Raw genomic sequence first — 25,749 nt, forward strand, 5'->3', positions numbered from 1 at the left:
CTTTACGTCTAGTTGGTGCAAATTCCAATATTTGTTCACAGCTACAAACAACAGAACTCTGATAGTGTTTAGTTTAGCAACAGGGGCAAAAGTCTCCTGATAATCAATCCCATAGGTCTGGGTAAACCCCTTTGCAACTAATCTAGCTTTCAACTTGTTGACTGATCCATCGATATTTTGTTTAACCACAAACACCCATTTGCAACCCACTTGTTTTTTTCCTTGAGGAAGTGTAACCAGCTCCCAAGTGTCATTTTTCTTCATTGCCTGCATTTCCTCTACCATAGCTGCCTTCCATCTCTTATTGGCATAGGCTTCTTGCCAACTTTTAGGAACAGGTATAGATGATAAAGAGGATATAAAAGCACGGTATGAGTCAAACAAAGAGTCATAAGAGACATATTTAGCTATGGGATGCTGAGTGCAAGGTCTGACTCCTTTTCTCATAGCAATAGGAAGATCAGAAGAAGATACCTCAAGGGGAACAGTAGAATCTGATTTTGGAGCAGGAGACTGAAGTGGTAATGTGTCACATTTCTCCACCTGCTTTAGCTGGTTGTAATTCTTCCTCTAATAAGTCTGCACCTCCTTATTCTGGTCAATCCGGTTTTGAAAAACTTCAACAGTGTGCCTCACAAAAGTGGTCTCCCCCTGGCTAGGTTCTTCACATGGTTCAGAAAATGAATGGGGAGGATTAGAGTCCTCAGGTATACTGACCGAAGTCTCCCCCTGGTCAGGAAACTCTTCTTGAACTCTTAAGTTGTGTTGGTGTGTGATAGGAAGATCTAGAGTTGGAAAGAACACCTCTCCTTTAGGACTCTCCCCCTGGAGAGGTGTATAATAAGGGCAAGACTCATTAAAAATTACATCCATGGATAAAATGTTTTTCCTGGAAGGAGGATAACATTTGTATCCTTTCTGAGTAGCAGAATAACCCAAAAATATGCAACGTAGGCCGCGGGGAGCCAATTTACTCTGGTGGGCTATGATTCTGGCATAACACACACATCCAAAAATCTTTGGGGTAATAATAAAAGAAGAGACTCCCTGGAGAATCTCATTAGGATATTTAAAACTAAGTATCCTACTAGGCATCCTATTTATAAGGTAAGAAGCAGTGAGTATAGCATCACTCCAGTATTGGTTAGGTACATTCATAGCAATCATAATTGAATGAGCTATTTCTGAAAGATGCCGATTCTTCCTTTTGGCAACCCCATTTTGGGTGGCCATATCCACCCAACTGGTATGGTGTATTATGCCAGAGTCAGAGAGTATCTCTGAAATTCACCATCAATATACTATGTGCCATTGTCACTGTGAAGGATCTTCATAGTGGCATTGAAGTGAGTTTTAATCATATTATGAAAATCACGAAAACATCGGAAAACCTCAATTTTTTTTGTTTCAAAAGATAAATCCATGTAAAACAAGAGTGACAATCAATAAAAGTAACAAAGTACCTATGGCTAGTAATAGACACACGTTGGCAGGGACCCTACACATCGATATAAATGAGCATAAAAGGAATAGATTTTCTATTATAAAAAGAAGGTAAATAAGTAAAACGAGTATGCTTCGCAAAAATGCAGGCTTCACAAAAAAAAAATTATCCTTATTACAATAAGAAACCAAATTAAGAAATATTTTCTTAAGAGTTCCTAGAGGGGGGTGACCTAGCCTACTATGCCACTGATGAAGGTCTGATATTACCGAATGGACTGGATTAGAAGATGTAGTCAGAGCAGAAGCAGATCCTCCAATCGGCTCGAGCAAATAAAGTCCATTGTCTAGTTTACCACATCCAATTTCCTTCCCCGTGACCAGATCCTAGAAGACACAGTAAAATGGGGGGAAAATCACTTTACAATTCAAGTTATGTGTAAGACTACTGATAGAGAGCAAGTTAGTAAAGAAAGAGGGAATATGTAAAACTTTAGACAAAGAAAGTGATGGAGAATGCTAAATGGTCCCTTTTCCAACAATGGAAGAATAGGAGCCATCAGCAATTCGAACTTTATCCTTTCCAGAAGTTGAAGAATATTGTAAGAAAAAGGAAGATAAACCTGTCATATGATCTATGGCTCCTGTATCAATGATCCAAAGAGTAGAAACTGAAGAAACTTGGAAGCATGTAAAAGTTTTACCTGAAGTAGCAAGGTAGGAGTTAGTATGGGTAGTAGAGGAAGCAGTGGTAGAGGCTGTACTGGAAGTACAAGACTGCAGAATACGTCGCAGACTAGCTAACTCCTCCTGTGAAAAACCAACGTCTGCAGAGGGTGTGGTGGAAACTGTCTCAGAAATATTAGCCTTTGGTTTTCCCTTTCTTTGAGCTCTTTTATGCTCAAAATCAGCAGGCTTCCCATGCAATTTCCAACAATTGGCCTTGGTATGATATGGTTTGTGACAATGCTCACACTTGACAATCTCTTTAGCTGGATCAAATTTAGTGCGAACAGACTGTAAGGCTGATTTCTCCATAATAGGAGTATGAAGCATGGCTAATCAACGACTTTCCTCACACTGAACAAGAGCATAAGACTGTTCTAGTGTAGGAAAGGGAGAACGACTTAATACTTGCACTCTGATCTGATCGTACTCCACATTCAAACCTGCCAAGAAGTCATATACCCCAATCTTATCAATGTGCTTCTTATAAGTAGTCACATCATCTGGGATAGTGGGATAGTAATTCCCATAATGATCCAACTCCTGCCAAAGAGATTGCAACGCAGCATAATATTGGGCCACAGTCAGTTCCTTTTGGGTAGTCTCATGAAGCTTCTTTCATAGCTCATAAACCTGTGCATCATTCCCCAACTGTCCATATGTTTCAATAGTAGCCTTCCAGATTTGGGCTGCAGTATCAAGTAATAGATATCCACGGGCAATATTTGGAATCATGGAATTCAAAAGAAATGACATAATAAGAGAGTCATTCGAGATCCATTTATCCTGTGAAATGCCTGTGGTAGTAGGTTTGACAGTGGTGCCCGTAATGTGTCCAACAAGTCCTCTTCTGGCAATAGTTAGGTAAGCAGATCGGGACCAAATCAAATAATTTGTTCCATCAAATGTTACCGAAAGAGAATGAAGAGTGGGGTAATGTTCGGAGACAGTGGGAGCAAGAGTACCATCAATAGTTGTCATGTTGACAAAATTATCTGCAGTTCTTCAGTCTTCACCCTTTCGAAGTAACAGAAATGTCGCAGAATGCAATAGCTGAACAAAATCTCCTCCCTTTTTCTTTTTTTTATTTATTTTTGCTAAAACAAATAAACTCTGAAAAATATGAACCTCTGAAACATCAATAATATTATATATATATATATATATATATAAAAACAAAATAGGATTTTGAACCATAAAATTGGAGGACCAAATATGGTTCAGAAATAAGGTCTGGTTTGGTCCAGGTGATGGGCTTAATGGGATTTCAGAAGGGCCTGGCTTAAATCGATGGGATTTCAGAAGGGTTTACCTGGGTTTAGGACGATGGCGGAGACAATGGTAGAGGCGATGGCGGCGGTGATGGCGAAGGACGATGCCGATGGCGATGGTGCTGGAAGCAGAGTCAATGGTCAATGGCGAAAGACGCAGGTTTAGGTGTGATGGGGAAGTTGCAGAAGAAGAGTCGATGGCGGAAGCAGGTTTAGGCGATGGCTTCTAGAGCAGCCGATGTGATGTTTCTAGTCGATGGTTTACCCTGCTGTCGACGGCAAGATGTATCAATGGTTTACCCTGCTGTCGACTTCAAGATGTATACAGCGGCGATAGTTTGGGTGGGAAGCAGAGGCGATGACTTTCTGGAGAGATTGGGTTGATAGCGAAAGCAAGAGGTGATGGCTTCGGAGAGACGTCTCGGCAATTGAGGTAGGTTTTCCTCAGCGATATTTTTTTCCTCCTCTTCCCTAATCGAACTTAGGCCCTGATACCATGTTGATAAACACGATATTAGTAGAATGGCTTAGTGATCAATGATCTCAAGCCCTCTATTTATAATTAAGTGGAAAGTACACTATTACATAAATACCCTTACATGGGTAACAAGAAATAGAAATTTACATGAATACAAACTCTAATTGAACTCCTAGTAGAATCCAACACTTACCTATCATGTGAGTGGAAGCACCGGAATCAATGATCCAAGGTGAAGATGTAGAGGGTAAGAAAGTAGGAGTACCTGCATGGGATAATGTACCAGTGGATGTAGAAGCCCCATGGGAAGTGGAAGTAGATGCCTGAAGGTTTTGTAGGCGATGCATAAACTGGCTCACATCATCATGTAGACTTTCAGATTGATCTCCTGAAGTAGTGGTGGTAGTATTGGTAGGACGAACTGTGTCAAAAGACCCCGAACCTCCATCAAACACCACATGATTGGCTAATTGTTGAGCCCATTCTGGATTACCATTCTTAGCCCAACAAGTATCCACCAAATGTCCTGAATTACCAAAAAATACATTGATGGGAATCCCGATCCATAGGTGACCACCATAACCACTAGATGAACGACCTCGCCTTGAACCACGACCACAACCACGACCATGACCATGACCATGGCCACGAGAAGAAGCAAACACAGAACTACTACCCCTAGAATCAGCTGATGGAATGGAGGCACTAGAAGAAGCAAAGCGCTAAAGATGAGAAAATACTTCACTCAGAGTGGGCAAACTTTCCCCAACTAATAAATGGCCTTTTATCTGCTTAAGGTCAGGAACCAGTCCAGCAAGAAAATTTTAGGCAAAAAACTCATTGTGTTGGGTTTGAAGTCTCTCAAGGTTTGTAGCGATAGCCTGAAGCATGTTCAGTTCTTCCATCATTCCTTGAAAAGAACTATAATAGTCCTGCAGAGAGTTCTCAGTTTGTTGGAAGTTGGAACTGGAAAAGTTCTTCATAGAGATTGTAGACACGACTCATATTTTTCTCCTAGCAGTCGTGTCACCTATTCCCTTAGCAGTCGAATGAAACATAACATCAGCCACAATACTAGGTTCCATACTATTCCATAACCAAATCATAATGATTGCATTATCGTTTGACCAACTATCATAATCCTTGTCCTTAGCAGAGGGTGCAGGATTCTCAATAACTAATAATTTTCCTTTTATCAGTACGTAAACATGGAGAGCTTGGGCCCACAAAAGATAATTTGAACTACCCAGAAGTTTAATGGAGGTAATCGGAATATACAAATGGTCTGAAGAAGGGGTAGTAAGAGGGTTTTCTGAAGAGGCAACAGCAATTTCAGTGGCCATAACGATGAATTCAACAAACAGCAACCAGAACCAAGGCAAAGGAATATTATTACAGCAGGCAGCAACCAAAACGAAAAAAAATCCTACTTGTTGGAGTCAATTCTGATAATTAGGCTACAGTATCATTCAAAAAAAATATTCCAAGAATCTTATAGCACTCAAAAAATTACTGAAGGCAGCAAGGATAGAATACGGTTCCTAAAAAAAATTCAGGAATAAATCATACCAAAACAGGGCAGCAGCAGTTCAGCCCCCCACAAACAGCCAAACCATGTATATCACACACATATAGCAAAGAATAAAGGGAACATCATCCCAGGATTTTCACAATAGGAAGATAGAACCTTAAACCAGATCCAAAAATTGGATAGAACACCATTGCAGGAAGAGAGTTCAATCAGAAGGGGAATAAAAAAAAAAGAGAGCAAAAGAAAAGAAAAGAAAAACCAACCTATATCAACTTGATCCTGGGTTAATATAGCATCATTTTAGGTCCTTTTGAGTTGTTAAAGAAGGAATGAAATTGCATACATGCAGCAGCAGGTGGCTGCACACCAGAAACGAGAGCTCCAAGTCATGAAATCAGCAGAGAAAAAGCAGAAAAACCTGTGTTAGTTACCGTGGCTCTGATACCCTGTCAGAACCCCAGAAATCTGTAACTAACCCAGTTGCTGAGAAGAGAGGAGGAGAAGAAGATTGTTGCAAGCAAGAAAAGGCCTGCGATTAGATATTGATTTTTCTCCTAATCATAGGCCCTTTTTTATTATCTACTTGATAAGCATGCATTTACCATTATTTATTTGATTTAATTCCCCATACTTATTTAATTAAAGAGATCTAATTGAGTATGTTTGTGTATTTTTCAGGAATAAGGAGATTTTGGATATTAGAGATAATATGGAGTAAAGTTGGCAAATATATTAGATATTGGTGGATTTTAAATCATGGCATTCAATCTTGCTGCTCAAGAAATCATGAAAAGTGAGATCTTAGCCAAATTGGAAATAGGTGGAGGTCTAAGGAACAAAATTGGTAATAAATCTGAAAATCGGGTAAACAGACTACCTTCAGTATTTTGGGCATATCTCTCTCGTATGAGCTTGGATTTCGATGATTCAAGATGCTATGGAACGATATTGAAAATATCTACAACTTTCCAATTTTGCGTTTTCCCAAATTCCGAAAGAATAAAGGTCGGATCTACGGGTAAAGAGAGGGGATTCATTGTGTGCGGGAGACATAAAAGAGAAGCTAACCACAGAAAGGAAGACGGCGAATGCGGCTCTCATCTCTCTCATTGCTGAAGAAGAAGACCACATCTCTCTCTCTCTCCCTATGTTTCATCTTTATTTTTCTTATGAACTTTGTAATAATGAGTAGCTAGTTCCTTTGCTTTGGGATGTAGATGAACCATGCTTATTTCATTAAGTTGATTGTTCTATATCTTCTAGTTGATTGTGTTTGAGTTTGGCCAAAGATGTTCTATAACTCAGCGAACTAAGCGTGCCAAGCTTCCGCAAAGGACGATAGTCTTGCGAAGATAGGGCATATCTAGGAAGACCATCCCTAATTTACTTTGAAGTGTAGAGTTATATCGGTTAGGGAAAAGCATTGGGGATTCGAAATCCCAAAGATCTTCACATATTCACAGTTAACGTTTTACATTAGTTAATAGATTTAGTTTAAATTTAGTTTTGTTAAATTCAATCTTAGTAACTTAGCCTTTTAGTTCCCCATAGTTCGACCCCGTACTTTCTGCTTGCTAGATTAGTATAGGATTTTATTTTTGATTGGTTAGCGACACGATCAAATTTTGGCGCCGTTGCCGGGGAACCAAAGCACGGTTGCTAGGATTGATTTTTGTCAATTAGGCATAATTTTTAGAGTAATTTTAGTGTTTTTTATTTTTTATTTTTCTTTGCTTATTTAACTAATCTCTTTTTCTTTTGTTTTGTAGGTAACTGCAAGAGTAGCGATTCGATAATTAGTTTAGGTTGTTATCTTTTCATTCTTAGATATAATTGTATCTAGGACTTTTCAATTGTAATATTTGCATTAGTTGGGTTGTTTAGGTTAATTTTTAAAAATCCCCATCCCTCAGATCCCACATGTGTAACTTTTGTTCGAAAGATCACGTGGATTGCGCTTTAGGTACGTCCTAAACTCTCCCTTTTGCTATAGTTATTTTCTTCTAATTTTACTTATTTAGCTTCTTTTTTTTTTTTTTTTAATTCTTCTGTGTGTATGCATGGTCGTCGGTCCCTAAACCCTGAGTTGACTCCACTTGACTTAGAGTTAGAAGAGACTTTGGCCAACCTTAGAAGGCAAAGAACCATGGCAAACTATGAGCCTCCAATGAGGCCCTTGAGTGAGCATTTCATTCCAACGATATATACTCCGGTTTCTTGTATTAAGTTGCCTAACATAGAGGCGGCTCAATATGAGATCAAATCTAGTGTCATTCAAATGCTACCATCATTTTATGGACTCGCCAATGAAGAGCCTTATAAGCACTTAGATGAGTTTTTAGAGGTGTCCTCCACGGTTAAAATTCAAAACCTCTCAGTTGATGGTTTAAGGTTACTTCTTTTCCCATTCTCTCTTAAAGATAAAGCTAAGCATTGGCTTCATTTTTTGGACAATGTTAAAATTTCCACTTGGGTAGAAATGCAACAGGAGTTCCTTAAAAAGTTCTTCCCCATTGGCCGTACCAATAGCATTAGGAGAGCGATAACGAGTTTCTCCCAACAAGAAGGAGAACAATTTCATGAGGCTTGGGAAAGACTAAAAGAATTACTTAGAAAGTGCCCCCACCATGCTATTCCTAAATGGCAATTGGTTCAATGTTTTTATGATGGCCTTAGAGACCGACATAGGCAAATGGTTAATTCTTCTTGTGGTGGAACTTTCATGCACAAGAATGAGAATGAGGCATGGGAACTTTTTGAGATCCTTAGTGAAAACTCCCAACACCATGCTTCAGCAGCTAGGATTAAGATTCCATCCATTGGGCAACCAAAGAGGAGCGATCTCTATGAGATCAATCCTACCGTTGAGATGAGTGCCAAAGTTGACTTGTTATCTAAGAAATTGGATTATCTCTTGTCATTAGGACAACAAACCCCATCTCCACTTCCTACAAGTTCTTCTCCACCTAATCAGATTGAAGCATGTGCTTTATATTCTAGCCTATCCCATCATGTCACTGACTGCTATTTGGCTACACAATACCCTAAGTTTGTTAAGGAGCATGCACATTTGGCCCAAGGAGTCTCTAAATTGGGTAATGATCCATATTCCAATGCCTACAACCCAGGATGGCGAAACCACCCCAATTTTTCATGGCGAAACTCAATGCCCAATCCCTCTAATCAAATACCTTATAGGCCACCTCCATTTAATATGCACCAAAATGCCTATAGGAATGAGCAACCATCATCTTCACAACCCTCACATAATTCATCATTTGAGGATAAGGTACTAAAAGCACTTAGTGGCTTAGAGCAAAACACTCAATTGTTGCATTCCCATTCTCAATCCATTAACAAATTGGAAACTCAACTTGGTCAACTAGCTGATGCCATCAGTAGAAGGGAGGTTGGTCAGTTACCTAGTCAACCAATAGGTAACCCTAATCATCAAATTGGGTCTAGGAAAGAACAAGTCCAAGCAGTCTCGGTTATGACACGCAGTGGGAAGGAATATTATGCACCATTGCCTACTCCTAAGCCATTGCCCATTGATCTTGAGAGTCGAGAAGAGGTTGATTTGACCCATGAGACTGGCAATGATGCACACACGCCTAGTAAAGAAACACCCCATGTGAGTATTTCCCATCAATTTCCTTGTAAGGGGTTGCACATTCCGATTGTAGAGGGTCCTACTCCTGAATCTTACACTCCCAAAGCCCCCTTCCCTGCAACTCTTGAGTCCTCAATTCCAGATTCTATAAAGAATGTATCTTTAAGCCCAAATAGAGATGAAGAGTGCTTTGCGATTAACTTTATTAATGAGGTAGTGGTTGATTATATTCTAAACATTCTTATTGATGATCCCCTACAACATTACTTGCCATTTGGGGAATCTAACCTAAATATTAAAGAAGTCAACACATTGTTGGACTCTTCCACTTCTTTGGAGCAGTCATCATTCACATTTAGACTTGAGCCTCCACCTCCATTGGCTGCTTCTTACTGAGTCTGGCTGAAGACTCTAAACTTAGCGCTTTATGGGAGGCAACCCATATGTTTAGATATTATTTCTTGTTCTTTTTCCTTTATTTTCTTTGTTTGTTGTTAGGTTTTACTGTTGCGTGCTCTATCATGAGTTCAAACATCGGGTACACTCTTTCCTCTATTTGCTTCTATTATTTTTTTTTGCATGCACTGAGGTCATCGCATAATTTAAGTGTGGGGGGTGTCAACTCAAGTAAAACTTGTTGATAATTGGTAGAGCATTGTCACAAAGATAAAAAGTGCCCAATTTTTTCTGGCTTTGGTAAGATAAATGTTTTAATTCCTTGCTTAGATACAAAATGAGAGTTTAAGTGTTTTAGAAATCCCATCTGATGCAATGAACACCCTCTTGAGAGAATAGTAATGGGTTTTACATTTTGAGACCGACGTTGAATCGGAAAATAGGAATTCCAGGTAGTCCAAAAGGTTTGACCATCTAGTTATCTTGTATTGCCTTGTGCTTATGGTGACAAGTTGAGACCGATTTTAGACTATTAAATGTGAAGTAAATTGAAGTATAATGTGAAAAAAGAAAAAGAAAAAAAAAATGCTGAAGTTTAAAGGTTAGACCTCCTTCTTAGTAACGGGGTCTCGGTGTCACCAACATCGTGCTTCGCGTCAAACAGTTGGGGTGTCTTTGGTCCAGTCTTGGCCTGTAGCCTAGTTGGCTTGAATAAGTAAGTTCGAGGGGTATTCTACACCTAGTCCCTTAAGGCCGTCTGGCTTGAGAGCGGCTGACCCAACACTCGTTACATAGGCCATCTAGAAAGCTTAAGAGGCAAGACATTGCACGGACTAGAACTGTGACCATTAAAGAAATAAGTGAATTAATGTGCTTATAAAGGTGAAATGTCTAAGAAGGTCAATATTGCTTAGATCTTGAGTTCTTGGTATTATTTAGTACATAGTTTAGTCTTATCTGAGGGTGAACTGGTAGACTGAAGATAAGAAGAGACTTCTCAATTGAATTGTTTGCCTAAAGCTAGACTCAAGAGAGGGTGTAAGAGCTTAAGTGTGGGGGTGCCTATATTCCCTTTAATCTTTAGTGGAGTGTCTTTGTCTTGGAATCTATCTTTCTACTCTTACTATGGCCAGAATAATTAGAAGAGCACTTAAGAATTTTGTGTGTATATTCTCTGCAAACACTCACGAGACACAACTCGTCCACTAGGGTAACCTAGGGGTTTAAAGGCTTGTTGCACATGCTAAGTGCAACCGTGATTCCTACGAAAGTGAGTTAGGTTTTTCTTTCTTTATTTTCTGTATTACTTTTATTGTCTTGTTTTGCTCGAGGACTAGCAAACACTCAAGTGTGGGGGTATTTGATAAGCATGCATTTACCATTATTTATTTGATTTAGTTCCCTATACTTATTTAATTAAAGAGATCTAATTGAGTATTTTTGTGTATTTTTCAGGAATAAGGAGATTTTGGATATTAGAGATAATATGGAGTAAAGTTGGCAAATATATTAGATATTGGTGGATTTTAAATCATGGCATTCAATCTTGCTGCTCAAGAAATCATGAAAAGTGAGATCTTAGCCAAATTGGAAATAGGTGGAGGTCTAAGGAACAAAATTGGTAATAAATCTGAAAATCGGGTAAACAGACTACCTTCAGTATTTTGGGCATATCTCTCTCGTATGAGCTTGGATTTCGATGATTCAAGATGCTATGGAACGATATTGAAAATATCTACAACTTTCCAATTTTGCGTTTTCCCAAATTCCGAAAGAATAAAGGTCGGATCTACGGGTAAAGAGAGGGGATTCATTGTGTGCGGGAGACATAAAAGAGAAGCTAACCACAGAAAGGAAGACGGCGAATGCGGCTCTCATCTCTCTCATTGCTGAAGAAGAAGACCACATCTCTCTCTCTCTCCCTATGTTTCATCTTTATTTTTCTTATGAACTTTGTAATAATGAGTAGCTAGTTCCTTTGCTTTGGGATGTAGATGAACCATGCTTATTTCATTAAGTTGATTGTTCTATATCTTCTAGTTGATTGTGTTTGAGTTTGGCCAAAGATGTTCTATAACTCAGCGAACTAAGCGTGCCAAGCTTCCGCGAAGGACGATAGTCTTGCGAAGATAGGGCATATCTAGGAAGACCATCCCTAATTTACTTTGAAGTGTAGAGTTATATCGGTTAGGGAAAAGCATTGGGGATTCGAAATCCCAAAGATCTTCACATATTCACAGTTAACGTTTTACATTAGTTAATAGATTTAGTTTAAATTTAGTTTTGTTAAATTCAATCTTAGTAACTTAGCCTTTTAGTTCCCCATAGTTCGACCCCGTACTTTCTGCTTGCTAGATTAGTATAGGATTTTATTTTTGATTGGTTAGCAACACGATCACTACTGAAATTAATTAATTAAAAAAGGAAATAGAGATTATTACAGATATGCCCCTACCACTAATATGCAGACTAAAAACACTAACTATTCCAAATAAACCCTACTAGTTACCTAAATCAAAAAAACCTAATACCCATGCTACTGCTACTAGGAGCTTTAACAATATGTAAAATGTGAGACAAACCTATATATCACATTTGGGATTGAAATATTCAGGTTTTTCCAAGCACAAGTTTCTACTTCGAACTTCCAGCTAGATAAAATTTGATACTACAAATACTAGACATATCTGCATGCTTCATTGATAAGGACCTCTAAGCAACTCCAGAAATAAAATATACATCATAAACACAACTGAAGGGAATTAAAAATGTGAAGTGACCACGTTCAACATTATCAGAGTTAGAAGAGACAAAATGATGCATCAATGAAAACCAAAGAGTCATCCCATCAATAGAACAAACTCACATGAGAATGCTATACCCATCAGAAACAAACCTGTTTTCTCCCTTTGACCCCTAGATGTGGAGTTGCCAAGGTAATGAAATTTATTGGTTCCAATCCAGCAACTGTCCCTCGTTTTGAAGAGCATGCTAGATTTTCATTTATAGAATCAGCAAGACCAGGCTGATCACTGATTGAGAGGTCTGAGGAATAAAGAACTGAAATTGCATATCTTGCAAACAAGCCACCGAGAGAATGGGCCAAAAAGGAGATTCTTTTCAGGCTTTCTGTCTTCCTGACAACTTGCACAACCTGCTCCAATTAATGCAACCATGACTTCAATATTAAGATCCAATTATAACGAACATGACCTCCAAGGAGAATCAACATCAAAAATATAAATTGAACAAACACAAGAAAGGCTCACTTCATCTGCTAACCGTTTCCCAGCTCCATCAATTCCCTCAAAGGTTTTAGCATAGGTATTCGATGAACTTGCTGCATCATAACACAGATTAGAATGGTGCAATTTTTAACATTTATTGAGTGTACTGACAAAAATAAAAAATGATAGAACCTATTATTGCTCTCACAATGAAAATAAGACAATAGGTTGGCATATGATCTATCCACCAAGGATGGCTGGATAGCGCACCAAGTTGTGCTATGTGGAAGGACTAACCACTGCATAACCAATTTTAAATCATTTAATATCATTTAAGTTTGGATCTCGTTTGCTACAACTAGTGGCTCAACCATGGCCTTGGTACAAGAGGAGTTTCATATCATGTTCTTCTAGAATACAGGACACATGGGAAGCAGTCACGATTCCAATTTATAGCTTGTAGCTCCTATTTTCCAGAATTTCTGATTTTCTGGAATATCATCACCAAGTCAAGTCATGGGCCTAAATTTAGGATTTATTTGTTTGTTAATAAATACTAGTTGGCTGGATTAACTTTACGAGCCCAACCTCAATTGGTTAACTATTCAGATACCAAACAAGGCGCTTAGGCAAGAAGGTGACACTTGGGCACCAAGGTAGAGTCTAGGCAACACCTTGACAACACCAAACAGAATTTGTGCAAGAAAGCTAATCTTTATGCCTTCACTGTAATGGGTTTTTTTTTTACTTTTTCAAAAATTTGCATTCACTAAGCAGGAATTCCAAAAACAGCAAATGCATGGGAGATTCTTAGTTTGATTTTTTTCAACGTATTTCCTTTTTAAATAAGTTTTTATTCTTCTATATGTATCGCAGCTACCTATGATTTGATTGGATGGAATAAAATTAAATTAGTGAGTTGAGATTTTTGTCTCTTCTATCTCCTAACATTTTTTTCTCTTTCATGGTTCATCTTCTTCTCTTCTTCCTTGAACCCTAGTACCCTCTCCTTTTCCTTTAATCAATGGCATTTTGTCCCCTACCTATGCTGGTTGCATAAGAACTGATAGAGATATTCTGTTTCTGGTCTTCTCTGTCTCTCCAATCTAAATCGATGATATGGGGGTCCTGTCAGTTTGGCTGTCTACTGAATGGCCTGGATTGGGCAAGCATCAAATTTCAGACAAGAATTCAATCATATGCCCACCTATTATATTCCGAGTATAGTATTCATTTTTGGTCGTTGGTAGTCCTATAGATTATTTCAGCATCTCATCCTACCACTTCGCCAACCCTGTTTCACATGTATCCCAACATGAGCTAACTATGGCTTCTACCCATCAACTACATTTCATCCACAAAACCTGCCTTGTAGCAAAACTAAGTTGACATCCACCAACCTAGGTGGACAAGCAATCAAGCCAACATTTCCAATAGATAACTGCCTCACGTCAGACTGTTGTAAGGGGGAAAACATAGAGCAATATAGATTTAAAAAAGAAAAAAGAAAAATGGGTTGCTTGAGGAAGAAAAGTCAAAATATATACTGCAGAAGGTCATACCATAGATTAAAAATTTGTTTCCCAAGCTCTTTTTCAACTCTGCTTCTATGTATGTCCAGTCACTAGGGCTGCATTGGTTATGGGGTCATCAATTGAATTTGAATGCCACAAATATGGAACCAGTATGACTATAAATGTAAAGAGTGCTAACATAGTTCTAGAAAAAAATATTAGGATGTTTCTAGTGATAAACACATCTCACATGCAGTAAAACCAATAAGTGGTTTGTTCCAGGAATGACAAGTTACATCAACAGGCAATACGGTAATCTAATTGACAATATTTAAGTAGAAAAGTATACAAGTGGAATGTTCTCAAAGGTGACATGCATTAAGAAATTGAATTTTCTTGTTTGGGAATTTATGTGCCTAGATGTGTTTGTTGTGGAAGATGTAAACTAAAGGTTTAGATAATCTATTTAATACTGATATCTGGGCAGCAAACGCATGAGAACCTTGTCAAGAAACAATGACACTCCTGATATCATGCACCTTTTTTCTGGTGATGGGATGGTTTAAGCAAGGTCCGAAATTTGGTTGAAATACTGAAATTTGATGGTTTACCTTTAGTTTCTAACCTTGGACAAAGACAAAACCACCCAAGCAAGTTGAATTGGGAGGTTTTGGCCAAAATTTTGCAAGATTAACTGAAAAGATCAATTTCACTTGAAATGGCAGAAATGGCAGAAGTTATGTATTGCGTCCCAAATTTATGGTTCTATATTCCTATTGCATAATTCAGTTAATACTGAGTACCTTATGTTATAAGACTAAATTATGTGAGAATAAGGGGGGGGGTTGTATATATTTTAGAGAAACAGCCTTGGCTCAACGGACAGGTGGGACTATAGTTGTAGCCTGAACTCAAGGCATCAAAATAGCCTCTCAACAAAAATTGCTTGGTAGGCTGCAAAGGAGAATCGCCCCCTGTTTGTGAAATATAAAAGTAACCGCAAGCGCACGGTATCGTGTAGCTAACGGGTCGATCTCAAGGAGATATGCCACTTATAATTCAACTTCTTAATAGTAATGCGAGAGTGGAATGACTTTGATGCATAAATAAAAGACAGGAAAAAAAATGCGAACAATAAAAATAAAAAGGAAAAGGGAAGTGATCCGAGTGTCAGCTCTGGATCAAGGGAAGGGGAGTATAATAATAATGACTTTGACCGTGGACCCTTTGCCGTAGCTTACAGTCCACCGATCGGGGGAATGGATTAAAGAGAAAAAAACAGTGCAGAAAGTAAATAACAGAATGTAAATAACAAAGCAATAAACAAAGCAATAAAAGGAAAATGAAGCCTTAACCAAAGAGAGGCACGACTGTAGGCATCTCTGATCAAGGATCCAGGGGAAGGGAAAGCAATAAATAAATGCTAAAAGTAAATTGTAGAAAGTAAATAACAGAAAGTAAATTGCAAAAAGTAAAAAGGAAGCCTTAACCAAAGAGAGGCACGACTGTAAGCATCTCTGATCAAGGATACAGGGGATGGGAGAACAATAAGTAAATGCTGAAAGTAAATCCTAAATTAAGAATATGGAGGGGCAGATAGAAGCGGGAATGGAGGGAGGAGAGAAGATTAATAAAGAAGGTTACTTACTTGCGAATTGAACAAACGATTCGAATCTCAACCAACCCTAACAACCAGATCTAGATCTAGAATGATCTAAATCTGCAATTGCTAGACCCAGAGAAAAACAAATCTAAAAACTTGAAACTTGAAACTTGAACTTGAATTGCATTACATAAAAAAATTATACCTAAACATTCAATCTAGAAATTTAAATCTCACAATGCAAGCAAAGAAAACTAGAGAAAGCCTAAATAAACTGAAGAGAGAAGAAAGAATGCTTCTACTAAGCTCTAGAACACCTTCCCTTTGATGGAGTATGCTCTCCTTTTATAGAGTTTACATGAGATATGAGGCACGGCTGAATTTGAATAAAACTTAGGGTTCCTATCTGACTCATCCAATTAGGGTTTTAACGTACTAATCGCGCCGACTTAGAGAGATCAGATGCATAATTCCACCGTTGGATTTGAGGTTTAAGTAGTCGTGAAGCTCTCCTCCAAAAATCAGCACGATCGGACATCGGATGACCATTCGATGAAGGGCTTGATCGAAACTGAACAGAGACATTCAAAAACGGGATTTTTGCTTCATCCTTATCTGAATAAAATTATTTTTCCTCTTTTTCTTTCTTTAATCAAATCCCAAATAGAAAATAAGATATTGAAGTATGCAAGGACTCTTTTCTGCATGTGGACTCTCTCAATAATATCTCTGTAGATTTGATTGATAATTTATAATCTCAGTCGTAGATCAAATTTGCCTTCTTTATCTCTTCAATATTTCGGAGTTGGCCCATAATCACACATCTCTAGCCCATCATGCTCCAGATCAGGCCCATTTTCGCATTTGAGAATTTGAATGGACTTCTTGACGTGTAAAATTGCATGATTCAAGCCCAAAACTCCAAATATTTGCTTAAATCTTGAAAAGTCCTAAAATCTGCAAAAACAACATAAAACCCAAGGTTAACTCCACTCCAAGTGTATAAAATGCATGCTTTATGCCCTAAGATTTCACACATAAATGTGCTCATCACCCCCCTATGGTCGATGGACAATAGTTGTAGCCTGAGGTCGAGGCATCAATACAACCTCTCTCAGTAAAAGCTGCAGGGATAAGGCTGACTATTAAAATCCCCCTCTGGACTCCATCTCCATTGAAATAGGATCAAATGTGCTCCTCCAGGGTAAGGGGTGTCTATTGATGGCCTCTCCCACGGCGTGATCTCTCCTCTGTATCAAGTCTATTGTAGATAGGATTGTCATCCCTTGACTCTCGAACTTGACCATTCCTATCTTTGTCTTCTCTGTAATCTTCAACTGGTGCATCATCCCTGTATGTGGATCACTAGTTTCTCCTCAATGGGGCATTACAATTTGGGATTGGACTCGTGGGGGTGGGAGAGGAGTGTGCTCTTCTTCTCCACGTGGCTGTTCTAGATGAGACACTCTGTTGTTTAAACCCTGTACTTGTGTTGCAAGGCTCTGTAGTTGTGCTAGCATCTCTGTCTAGGTCTTTTCTATAGTCTCAAGTTGCCTGGCTACTGCTGATTCATCCATAGGTCTCATACCAAACTGATGTGAACCAGGAACTACGGTTGAATTGTTTGAATGTTGCACTAGAACCAAGCTCACTCCAGGATCCTCTTCCTGAGAATTGTTTAAAGTTTGCCTAATCTGTTGCTCTACTTTATAATAAATAAAGCATCTATTGTATGCTGCAATACATGTGGTCCAGCAGAAGATGAGTGCTGAGAAGAAGATGAATGAACAAGATGCTAGCAATACGGCTTTTCTGAAATTGATGGAGTGTATCGAAAGTCTTGAGAAGAGAATCCCAATTTCAGCAACAGTTTCTGATGATAAAAAAAGTGAGTTCGTCATCAAACCAGCTCTGGCAAACATCTCTGAAACGGATAAGGTTCAGGATGGTGTTGCTTCCCCTGCTTTCGGTGAGACTAATGGAGTTGGATTGGGATCGTTTCCATTAAGTTCTGATCATGGCATCAGTCCGCGCAAAAGAAGAAGATTAACTGAGCTTACACCAACCCAAAATGCAAAAGCCTCCCTCTGTTTTAACCTTGACCAAACACTCCATAACTGTGTTGAGCCGTTAACTGCATTCTACCAATTCAAGAGTGAGATGGATGCCCGACATCAAATCTTTGAGCACCTCAACATGAACAACATGAACAATCCAAAGCATATGGGAGGTGAACAGAGCTATGAGAGCCACACCGACACTCAGCCAGCCACAAACCAAGCAGAGGTTATGACTCCAGTTACCATTGCCCCCCAAGTATTTCCATATCACCTTTACGCTGAATTCTTTGACCAGTGCATTGTTTATTTCATGTTATTGCTTGCCATTCTATATAGTTGGTTTAAAAATTGCTTTCCCTATTCTAATGACCGGAACAGTAAACCTGCTTAAACATGCAGTTTCATTACATTGAAGTAATGGTCTCTCTATAACCAGTTGAATGAGGATGTCTTGAACTGTTCATGGTTTGATTCTGTTGTACCTCCGTTATCTTCAACCAGCTCTAATTTTCCTTTTTTTGTGCTGTCACGCTTTTTCTTAAAAACACTGGTTCTCCTTACCCATTAATTATTATCATTGTTTACTCTCTTTGTACTCTTGTTCTGTGGAGAATTATTTTTGAAACCACTGGTTGTTCTAAAGTTGAAGGCGGTGGAAGCAAACAAATCTTTTAGTTATTTCTCTTCTTAAGAAAAATGAAAATCTTGTCATGGAATGTGAGGGGTCTCAATGGGAGTTTTACAACTCAATGTTTATCTAAACTTCTAAACAAGCACAACCCCAATCTGGTCTTTTTGTGTGAAACAAAATACGTGGATCATAAGACCCTCTCTCAGAAAAGGGGTAAAATTTTGAAGAATTATTCATCCATTGGTTTCATCGACAGCCAGGGTGTGAAAGGTATGAAAGGTGGCATTTGGACTTTGCAAAAGATTGGAGCTGGGTGCACTCTCTTAAAAAAAGAAAATTCTTTTATGGCTATCAATTGTTCGTTCGAAGGAAAAGAATGGATTACAATTTTCATTTATGCCCCTCCTACCTATGCCACTAGAAAAATCTTTTGGACACATCTTCATTCTTTCATCCACTCTGTGACCAAACCATTTATCATTATAGGAGATTTCAATGAAGTCATGACCCAGGAAGATAAATTGGGAAAATTGTTCAAACCATCTCCAGCTCATCCTGCTCTTCAAAATTTAGTATACAGTCTGGATTTGCGAGAAATCCTCATTCCAAGTTTGTCATTCACTTAGTCAAATAGACAAAGACCTCCCAACCTAACCAAAGAAAAATTAGATAGAAGTTGGGCTTCCCCTTCCTGGATTGCCCTCTTTCCCGATGCCAGCCTAAAGAAACTATTGGCTACTGGTTCTGACCATAACCCTATATTTCTTTGCTTGGCTAACTTCAAACCCCAAGGAATGAAATTATTTCATTACCAAATTGCTTGGCACTGTCACTCTCTTTGCGCCAGCAATCGAAAAAGCTTGGGTAAGTGAAGGTAATATTTATTCTAAACTGTAAACTTGCCAATCTGTCTCGATTCTTAATTCACTGGAATAAATCTATTTTTGGGAACATTTATAACATTTTCCACAAGATCTCTAAGGAAATTGAGGCAATAGAGAATCTAACCAGCCCAAACTGGGATAGAATCACGGAAAAAAAATAGGCTCTCCCAACGGCGCTTGCAGCTGAGGAACAATTATGGTTTCAAAAATCAAGAGGTAAATACATCACAGATGGAGATAGAAACACCAGGTATTATCATCTATCCTCTAAGCTCCATCATCATAAGGGAAAAATCGAGAACATTGAACACAATGGTAGAATAGTAAGTACCCCTTTCGAAATTGAATGCTTTTTCAAGTTACATGCAAAAGTTGTTCACCTCATCAAAACCTTTGGATCCTTCTTTCATTGAATGCTTATTCCCGAATATGTCTAGTTGTGTCAATCTAGAGGGGATATCAAGGCATCCATCGCTGGAGGAAATCAAAAAGACTGTTTTCTCCTTGGATCCCCATAAAGCACCAGGAATGGACGGCTTTAATGCTTTTTTTATCAGAAACATTGGGACTTAATTAGTATAGATCTTCGTGATTTTGTCCAAACATTCTTTAATCATTCTACACTCCCCTTTGGTGCAAATCACACACTCCTGTGCTTCATTCCCAAAAAGGAGCAAGCAAGATCGGTTGCTGACTTTAGACTTATCAATCTCCGTAATGTGAGCTCCAAAATTGTGGCAAAGGTTATGGCTTGTAGACTAAAACCTCTTTTGAATAAATTCATTTCCCCGTGTCAAGGAGCGTTTGAGGAAAATAGACAAATCTTGGATAACATTATGTTAGCCCAAGAAATTTTCCACTTCATGAGTAAGACAAGAGGAAAGAAGGGGGTTTGTGGCTCTCAATCTTGACATGTCAAAAGCTTATGATAGGGTGGAATGGAAAGTGTTAACAAATTTTTTTTATTTCTTGGGTTGATTAGAGTAATGTACATTGATTGATTCATTAATTTCTAGTGCTTCCTTTTCAATTAAACATAACGGTAATCCGTATCTCTGGTTCTCATGAACCTGAGGATTGCGACAAGGCAGCCCCCTGAGTCTGTATCTCTTTTTGTTCATCATGGAAATTTTATTTAGGATTTTGAATAAATATAGAACACTTAATCTCGTTAAGGATATTAAGTTTGCAAGAAGAGCTCCTAAGATATCTCATCTCTTCTTCGCTGATGATACTTTTCTATTCTACCGGGCAGATAAGGAAGATGCTTTGGCCCTCAAAGCGGTGTTAGAACTTTTTTTCTGACATCATGGACCAAGAAATTAATTTTGAAAAAAGTGGGGCCTTTTTTAGTAGAAATGTTCCTTCTTGTGAAAAGAATGTGATCTTATCAACCTTGGGAATCAATGAAATGAGAAAATACTCAATTTATCTAGGCACTCAGCTGATACATGGTCGATCCAAAATAAAGAATCTTCAGTTTGTAACCAACCAAATGAAGCAAAAAATGGCCATGTGGAAAGCGTCAAGTTATATCTTTTGCAGGGAGAGGAGTATTGCTACAATCTGTTCTTCAAACACAATTGTTATACCACATACAGTGCTTCAAATTCCCAAGTACACTGTGCAAAAAAATTGATTCACTATGTCAAAAATTCTGGCTGGGGAGCCCGACAAGGGAAAAGCAACTTACACATATCTTGTGGGATCGATGCTACCAACATAAAGAAAATGGAAGTTTGGGTTTTAGGAAAATGGAGGACATCAACAAGGCTCTATTACTCAAGCAAGGATGGAGAATGCTTAATAACCAGAAGCTTTGTGGGTATAGATTTTAAAGGCAAAATACTTTCCAAACACTACACCGTTTCGATCCAAAGGTCATGAAACGAAAGGGGTCATGGACTTGGAATAGCATTTATGGCATGCTACCCAATCTTGAAAGAATGGTATGGAGAAAGGTAGGAAATGGGAGGAGTACATCATATTGGTTTGATCCATGGATCAGAAATCCAGCATATTGAACATATTTACCACCCGATACCGAGCTATGGGCAAGAAATTCAACAGTTGCACAAGTGACAAACTCCATCAATCATCTCAACAGGGAGTTACCTCTTCCTCAAACTTCTCAATTTTATGGCATTTCCAACATAAATCTTTCTAATGAAACAATTGTTTGGATGTCTCTTATTTCAAGTAATGGAGAGTTCTCTGTCAAACTGACAAGGAAAGCCCTATCACAAATAAGAGAGATATCCAGATCTAACACACTTAATATAAGGTGGAAGTTTTTTTGGTAATTATCCCTTCACCCCAAATTTAAGATGTTCTTTTGGCGTCTTATAAATGCAGGGTTACCAGTTAAAGAAACACTCGCTCAATGGATGCCATTGACTCCAATATGCGAGTTTTGTGGAAAAAGTGTGGAATCTATGTGCCATGTCTTTATTTCATGTGATTGGACGAAACGAATTTGGGCGGCGGGTCCCCTAGGAATCAGAACAAAAAGGCTGATACACACATCAATCAGTGATATGTGCAGCTCTTTCATTCTAGATCTTGGGCTTGACAAAGCAACTAAAAAATGGATGGTGTCAGTTTTCATAATCACTTGCTACTTTGTTTGGAAAGAACGGAACAACACAATCTCAACAAAGTGTTACATAATATCTCAAATTGGATCCAAGATCTAAAACTCAACACAAATGAAATTTCTGAAACCACACATAGTGAGACACATGTAATGAGTTATAAACCAAATATTTGCTTTTGTAAAAGTGTGACTAACTTGAGTCAATTATCAACCTTGATGTGTGCAGAGGTACATAACTCAGTACTAAATAGCGTCGGATGGAGTGTTGGACCATTTTGGAAAGGACAACTAAAGTATGTCAGTACATGAGGAATTGGGAAGGAAAGTATAATTGAGGCTCTATTAGTTGGGATAAAGGATGGAATAGATCAAGCACAACAACACCACATTCAACTGGATAAAATATGGTGCAATGAGAAGGATGTGCTAGACCTACTTTCACCACGGAATCACAACAAGTGGCCAATAGCTTATGTCTCGCTTTTGGTAAATATAACCTGTAATATTAAGGATACTAATTTAAGGGTTTTAGTCAGACCACAATCCAACAATGGCTCACTTATATAGCATCTGTATCCTCCATAGAATATCAAAAGACATTAGTTGTAATAGACACTACTACTCTTTGTAATTGCTGCCCTAAGTAATAGCAAATTTTATTCAGCATAAAAATAAAAATAAAAAATTTTTAAAAATCATGTATTGTACGGAAAGTGTACTATGTGTGGTTTAATTTAACTGTGTGATTGCCTTGCATGTTTCTTCGCTTTAATCATATCCTGCATTTTAGAGGAGCCCCTTGCAGAAGCCTTTGGCACCGGGTTCGCCCTTTTTTAGAGTTGTATTGCAGTTGCATCTCCCGTTACTAAGCTGGCATTGAAAAGCTTACCCCTCGAGGTATGTTTCTTTTAGATATTGTCCAACACTGGAAGAATACACTTCGATTGGCGTAAGAGATAAGAGACACATGACAATTGTGTGTGTGACAATTGCGTTTATGAACATTAGAACTTTTATTCAGGATAATTAGTTTTTAACTTATTTTATTAAACTAACAACACTTTGGATGTAATAAGACAAGTATATAGCTAAATAGTTTCATGAGAATCTAAATCACTTGAATTAATATAGTTCAATCTTCTTCCGCTGCTAATGATTAATAGATTCTCTTTATGCCATTAACATTGAGATCTATGATGTGGATGTGAGAAGGGGCCTTTAAATTATGGGATCCTGGATCGTGTGTTGTGCCGATGTAGCATATTGTTCCATGAAAAGATGTAGCTCAGGTGGGGTTAGACAAATCCAAAATTTTATTATGAACTTTGTATTTATGCGGGATAAAAATGAGAAACAAAAAGAAGAGATATTTTTTGATGAACTTGGGCGTTCTTTTACTAATTTATTGCTTGACAAATCAGGGGCTAAGGATGGAAATGAATATTTGTCAATTGTTTCTTGAAGCGTATTTTGAAAGGCTTAGATAGTTTTGTGAAAACCAAAGGAATATGTCTTTTCCCACAAATTGCAATCAGTTGCAATAATTATCACTACAAAGAATCAATATTGATATTGTTCAAGACACAAGGTGAGTGAAATATGGTAAAACCAAAACATGGTGTCTTAAAGGTATCTCAACAAAATATCCACATTTAACCGAGTATTGTGGATATTAGAGATTGCATACATCAATTCCGCAGGGTGGCAATATGTTGGATGTGATAGCTGGCTTGGTGAGATTTGAAATACTAACCAACGAAAAGTCTTACCAAAAAGAAAAGGACATGAGTTAAGTCAAACCAGATAATGATTCGAAGTTTGACTAGATACTATTTCAGGATGGTTAATTAGGCATTGGTAGGGGTGCAAGTTTGGCCCTAACGGCCCTAACCCGCCTTAAGCCCGCCCTGAGCCCGAATAGGGCTTGGGCTCAAGATTTTGGCCCTGAGGGCGGGTTAGGGCCAAAATATTCTAGCCTTGACTAGGGCCAAGGGCAAGCCTAGGATTATTCTTTGGCCCACCGTGCCTGTCCCGACCCGTCCCTGATTTTTTGCCCTAACCCTGGCCCTGATTTTGGCCCTGATCTTGGCCCTGATTCTAGCCCTAATCCTGGCCCTAATTTTGTCCCTGATGCTCGATCTCAATAAATTAGTAACATGGACAAGGAAAGGGCCAATCAATGCTAGGGCCAGGGATAGGGCCAATCAGGGCTAGGGACAGGGCAAATCAAGGCCAGGGCCAAAGACAAGGCCAATCAGGGCTAAAGATAGGGCCAATCAGGGCGGGAATAGGTTTGGCTTGGCCTTATAGGGCTTAGGGTCAGGGACAATAATCCTTGACCTTGAATTAGGGTTAGGGCAGGAATGGGCTTAGATTAGAATGTATAGGGCTGGGCTTGGGATTGCATAAGCCTGACCCAGCCCGACCCTGTTGTAGCCCTAGGCATTGGTGGACAGAACTAAGACCAAATGTAGAAACCCCTGGGTAAAATTCTGAAAAGTATAGAGGGAGAACACAGCATTTGATTTATTAGTGAACTTGTCTGGTGAGTTGCAGGAAAACAGGGAGTCTTAAATAAATCTGCATAGAGGTATGAAAAAATTGTCTTCTTTGAGAACTTACCAGTTACCAAATAATAACTTGAGGATACATTTGTATATGATAGCGGGAGGTTTTCTTTTGACTTAAAATTTGTTAACTACTCTGCCCACCCTTCTTTTTTTTACATGATTTTGACTCAATAAAAGAGAGAGAGAGAGAGAAGGGAACAATGTTAGGGCATTGCAATGTCCTCAGCTTAAACAAATGGGTTTGTTACTTTCTTCTGAACAATTCATGCGTAGAGGTCTTAGAAATGCTTTTAATCCTTCACCTTTATGACATTGTCAGATGTTGTTGAGCTATCAAAACCTACCTCTTTGGATTGAAACTTAAGATTGAAGTGCTCAGTGAAAGGCTGACAGCTGGAAGAAGTAAATGCAAAGATTAGAAGAGGAAATGGGGGAATTCATTTATCCTATAGAGGAATTCACCCCAAAACACACCCCCAAATCCATAAGGTTTTTGCAACTGGCAGAAGCTCGTAATTTGTGCTACCGTAGGTATTCACCTATGTTTATAGAGCAGAGTTCCATCTTTAAGCTCATCATAAAGAAATAAAAATTTCTAACTTTAGATTAGAAATTACAATCTTCCAAAAAAAGACACAAGGTTAGAGCCCACAATATCAGCTCGGTCTTTAGCAGCTGTCTGGGACTAAGTCTTCTGTAAACTAAGGAAGAGAGACTCAATAAAATAAATTATTTTATTATAAAGTGAACAATAACAAACATGGCTCATGCTGCTGCTGAAACTAAACTGTTAAAATTATTGAACAGAAAAGATGTCTAGAACATAGCCTACACCTAGGGTTTCTAAAACAGTAACCTTTGGCTACAGGTAAGAAACCTACAAGGAAAGAGTGGTTTTCAGCATTCATTGATGATAATTAAAAGTACCATCTCAATGACAATAGCCACAATATAAACTGACAAAACAAAGCGTCAGGTTTACTTATTGTCTTTACAGATTCTATGTAGTTATATAACGTGAGAAGGCAATCTTTGGAATAGCACGTACCTAGCTAAGATGCCATGAACTAGGACAAGAAGATGATCAGGTTCATTGTTTAACTCTGCAACTCCCTTAGATGTGGTAACATTTCCCTGAGCAGTACTCATAGCTTGAAATCTAAACGTTGAATGTTCTAAAGAAATCCTCAATCCTGAACACAGTTT

The 25,749-nt window shown here is 38.4% G+C and overlaps 1 protein-coding gene and 1 non-coding gene across 5 annotated transcripts in view; both read right to left on the bottom strand.

Moving 5' to 3' along the window:
- Positions 1 to 25,749, bottom strand: part of LOC149005069 (lipid droplet phospholipase 1-like) — a 63,623-nt gene that overhangs the window by 25,517 nt on the left and 12,357 nt on the right. For all 4 annotated transcript variants that reach the window (XM_089168102.1, XM_089168103.1, XM_089168100.1 and 1 more), the window contains 4 exons: positions 25,592 to 25,736; positions 14,248 to 14,315; positions 12,728 to 12,798; positions 12,355 to 12,612 (listed from right to left, as the gene is read on the bottom strand). In XM_089168102.1, coding sequence (XP_089024228.1) covers positions 12,355 to 12,612; positions 12,728 to 12,798; positions 14,248 to 14,315; positions 25,592 to 25,692 — 498 coding nt within the window. In that variant the 5' untranslated portion in view covers positions 25,693 to 25,736. The remainder of the gene's footprint in view (positions 1 to 12,354; positions 12,613 to 12,727; positions 12,799 to 14,247; positions 14,316 to 25,591; positions 25,737 to 25,749) is intronic.
- Positions 7,977 to 8,083, bottom strand: LOC149005070 (small nucleolar RNA R71). The gene has a single exon (XR_016169985.1). It is a non-coding gene; the product is annotated as a small nucleolar RNA R71 (small nucleolar RNA).

The sequence above is a fragment of the Hakea prostrata genome, chromosome 9 (assembly GCF_041222555.1).
Source record: "Hakea prostrata isolate BN-2017 chromosome 9, UWA_Hpros_2, whole genome shotgun sequence".
Classification (NCBI taxonomy): Eukaryota; Viridiplantae; Streptophyta; class Magnoliopsida; order Proteales; family Proteaceae; genus Hakea; species Hakea prostrata.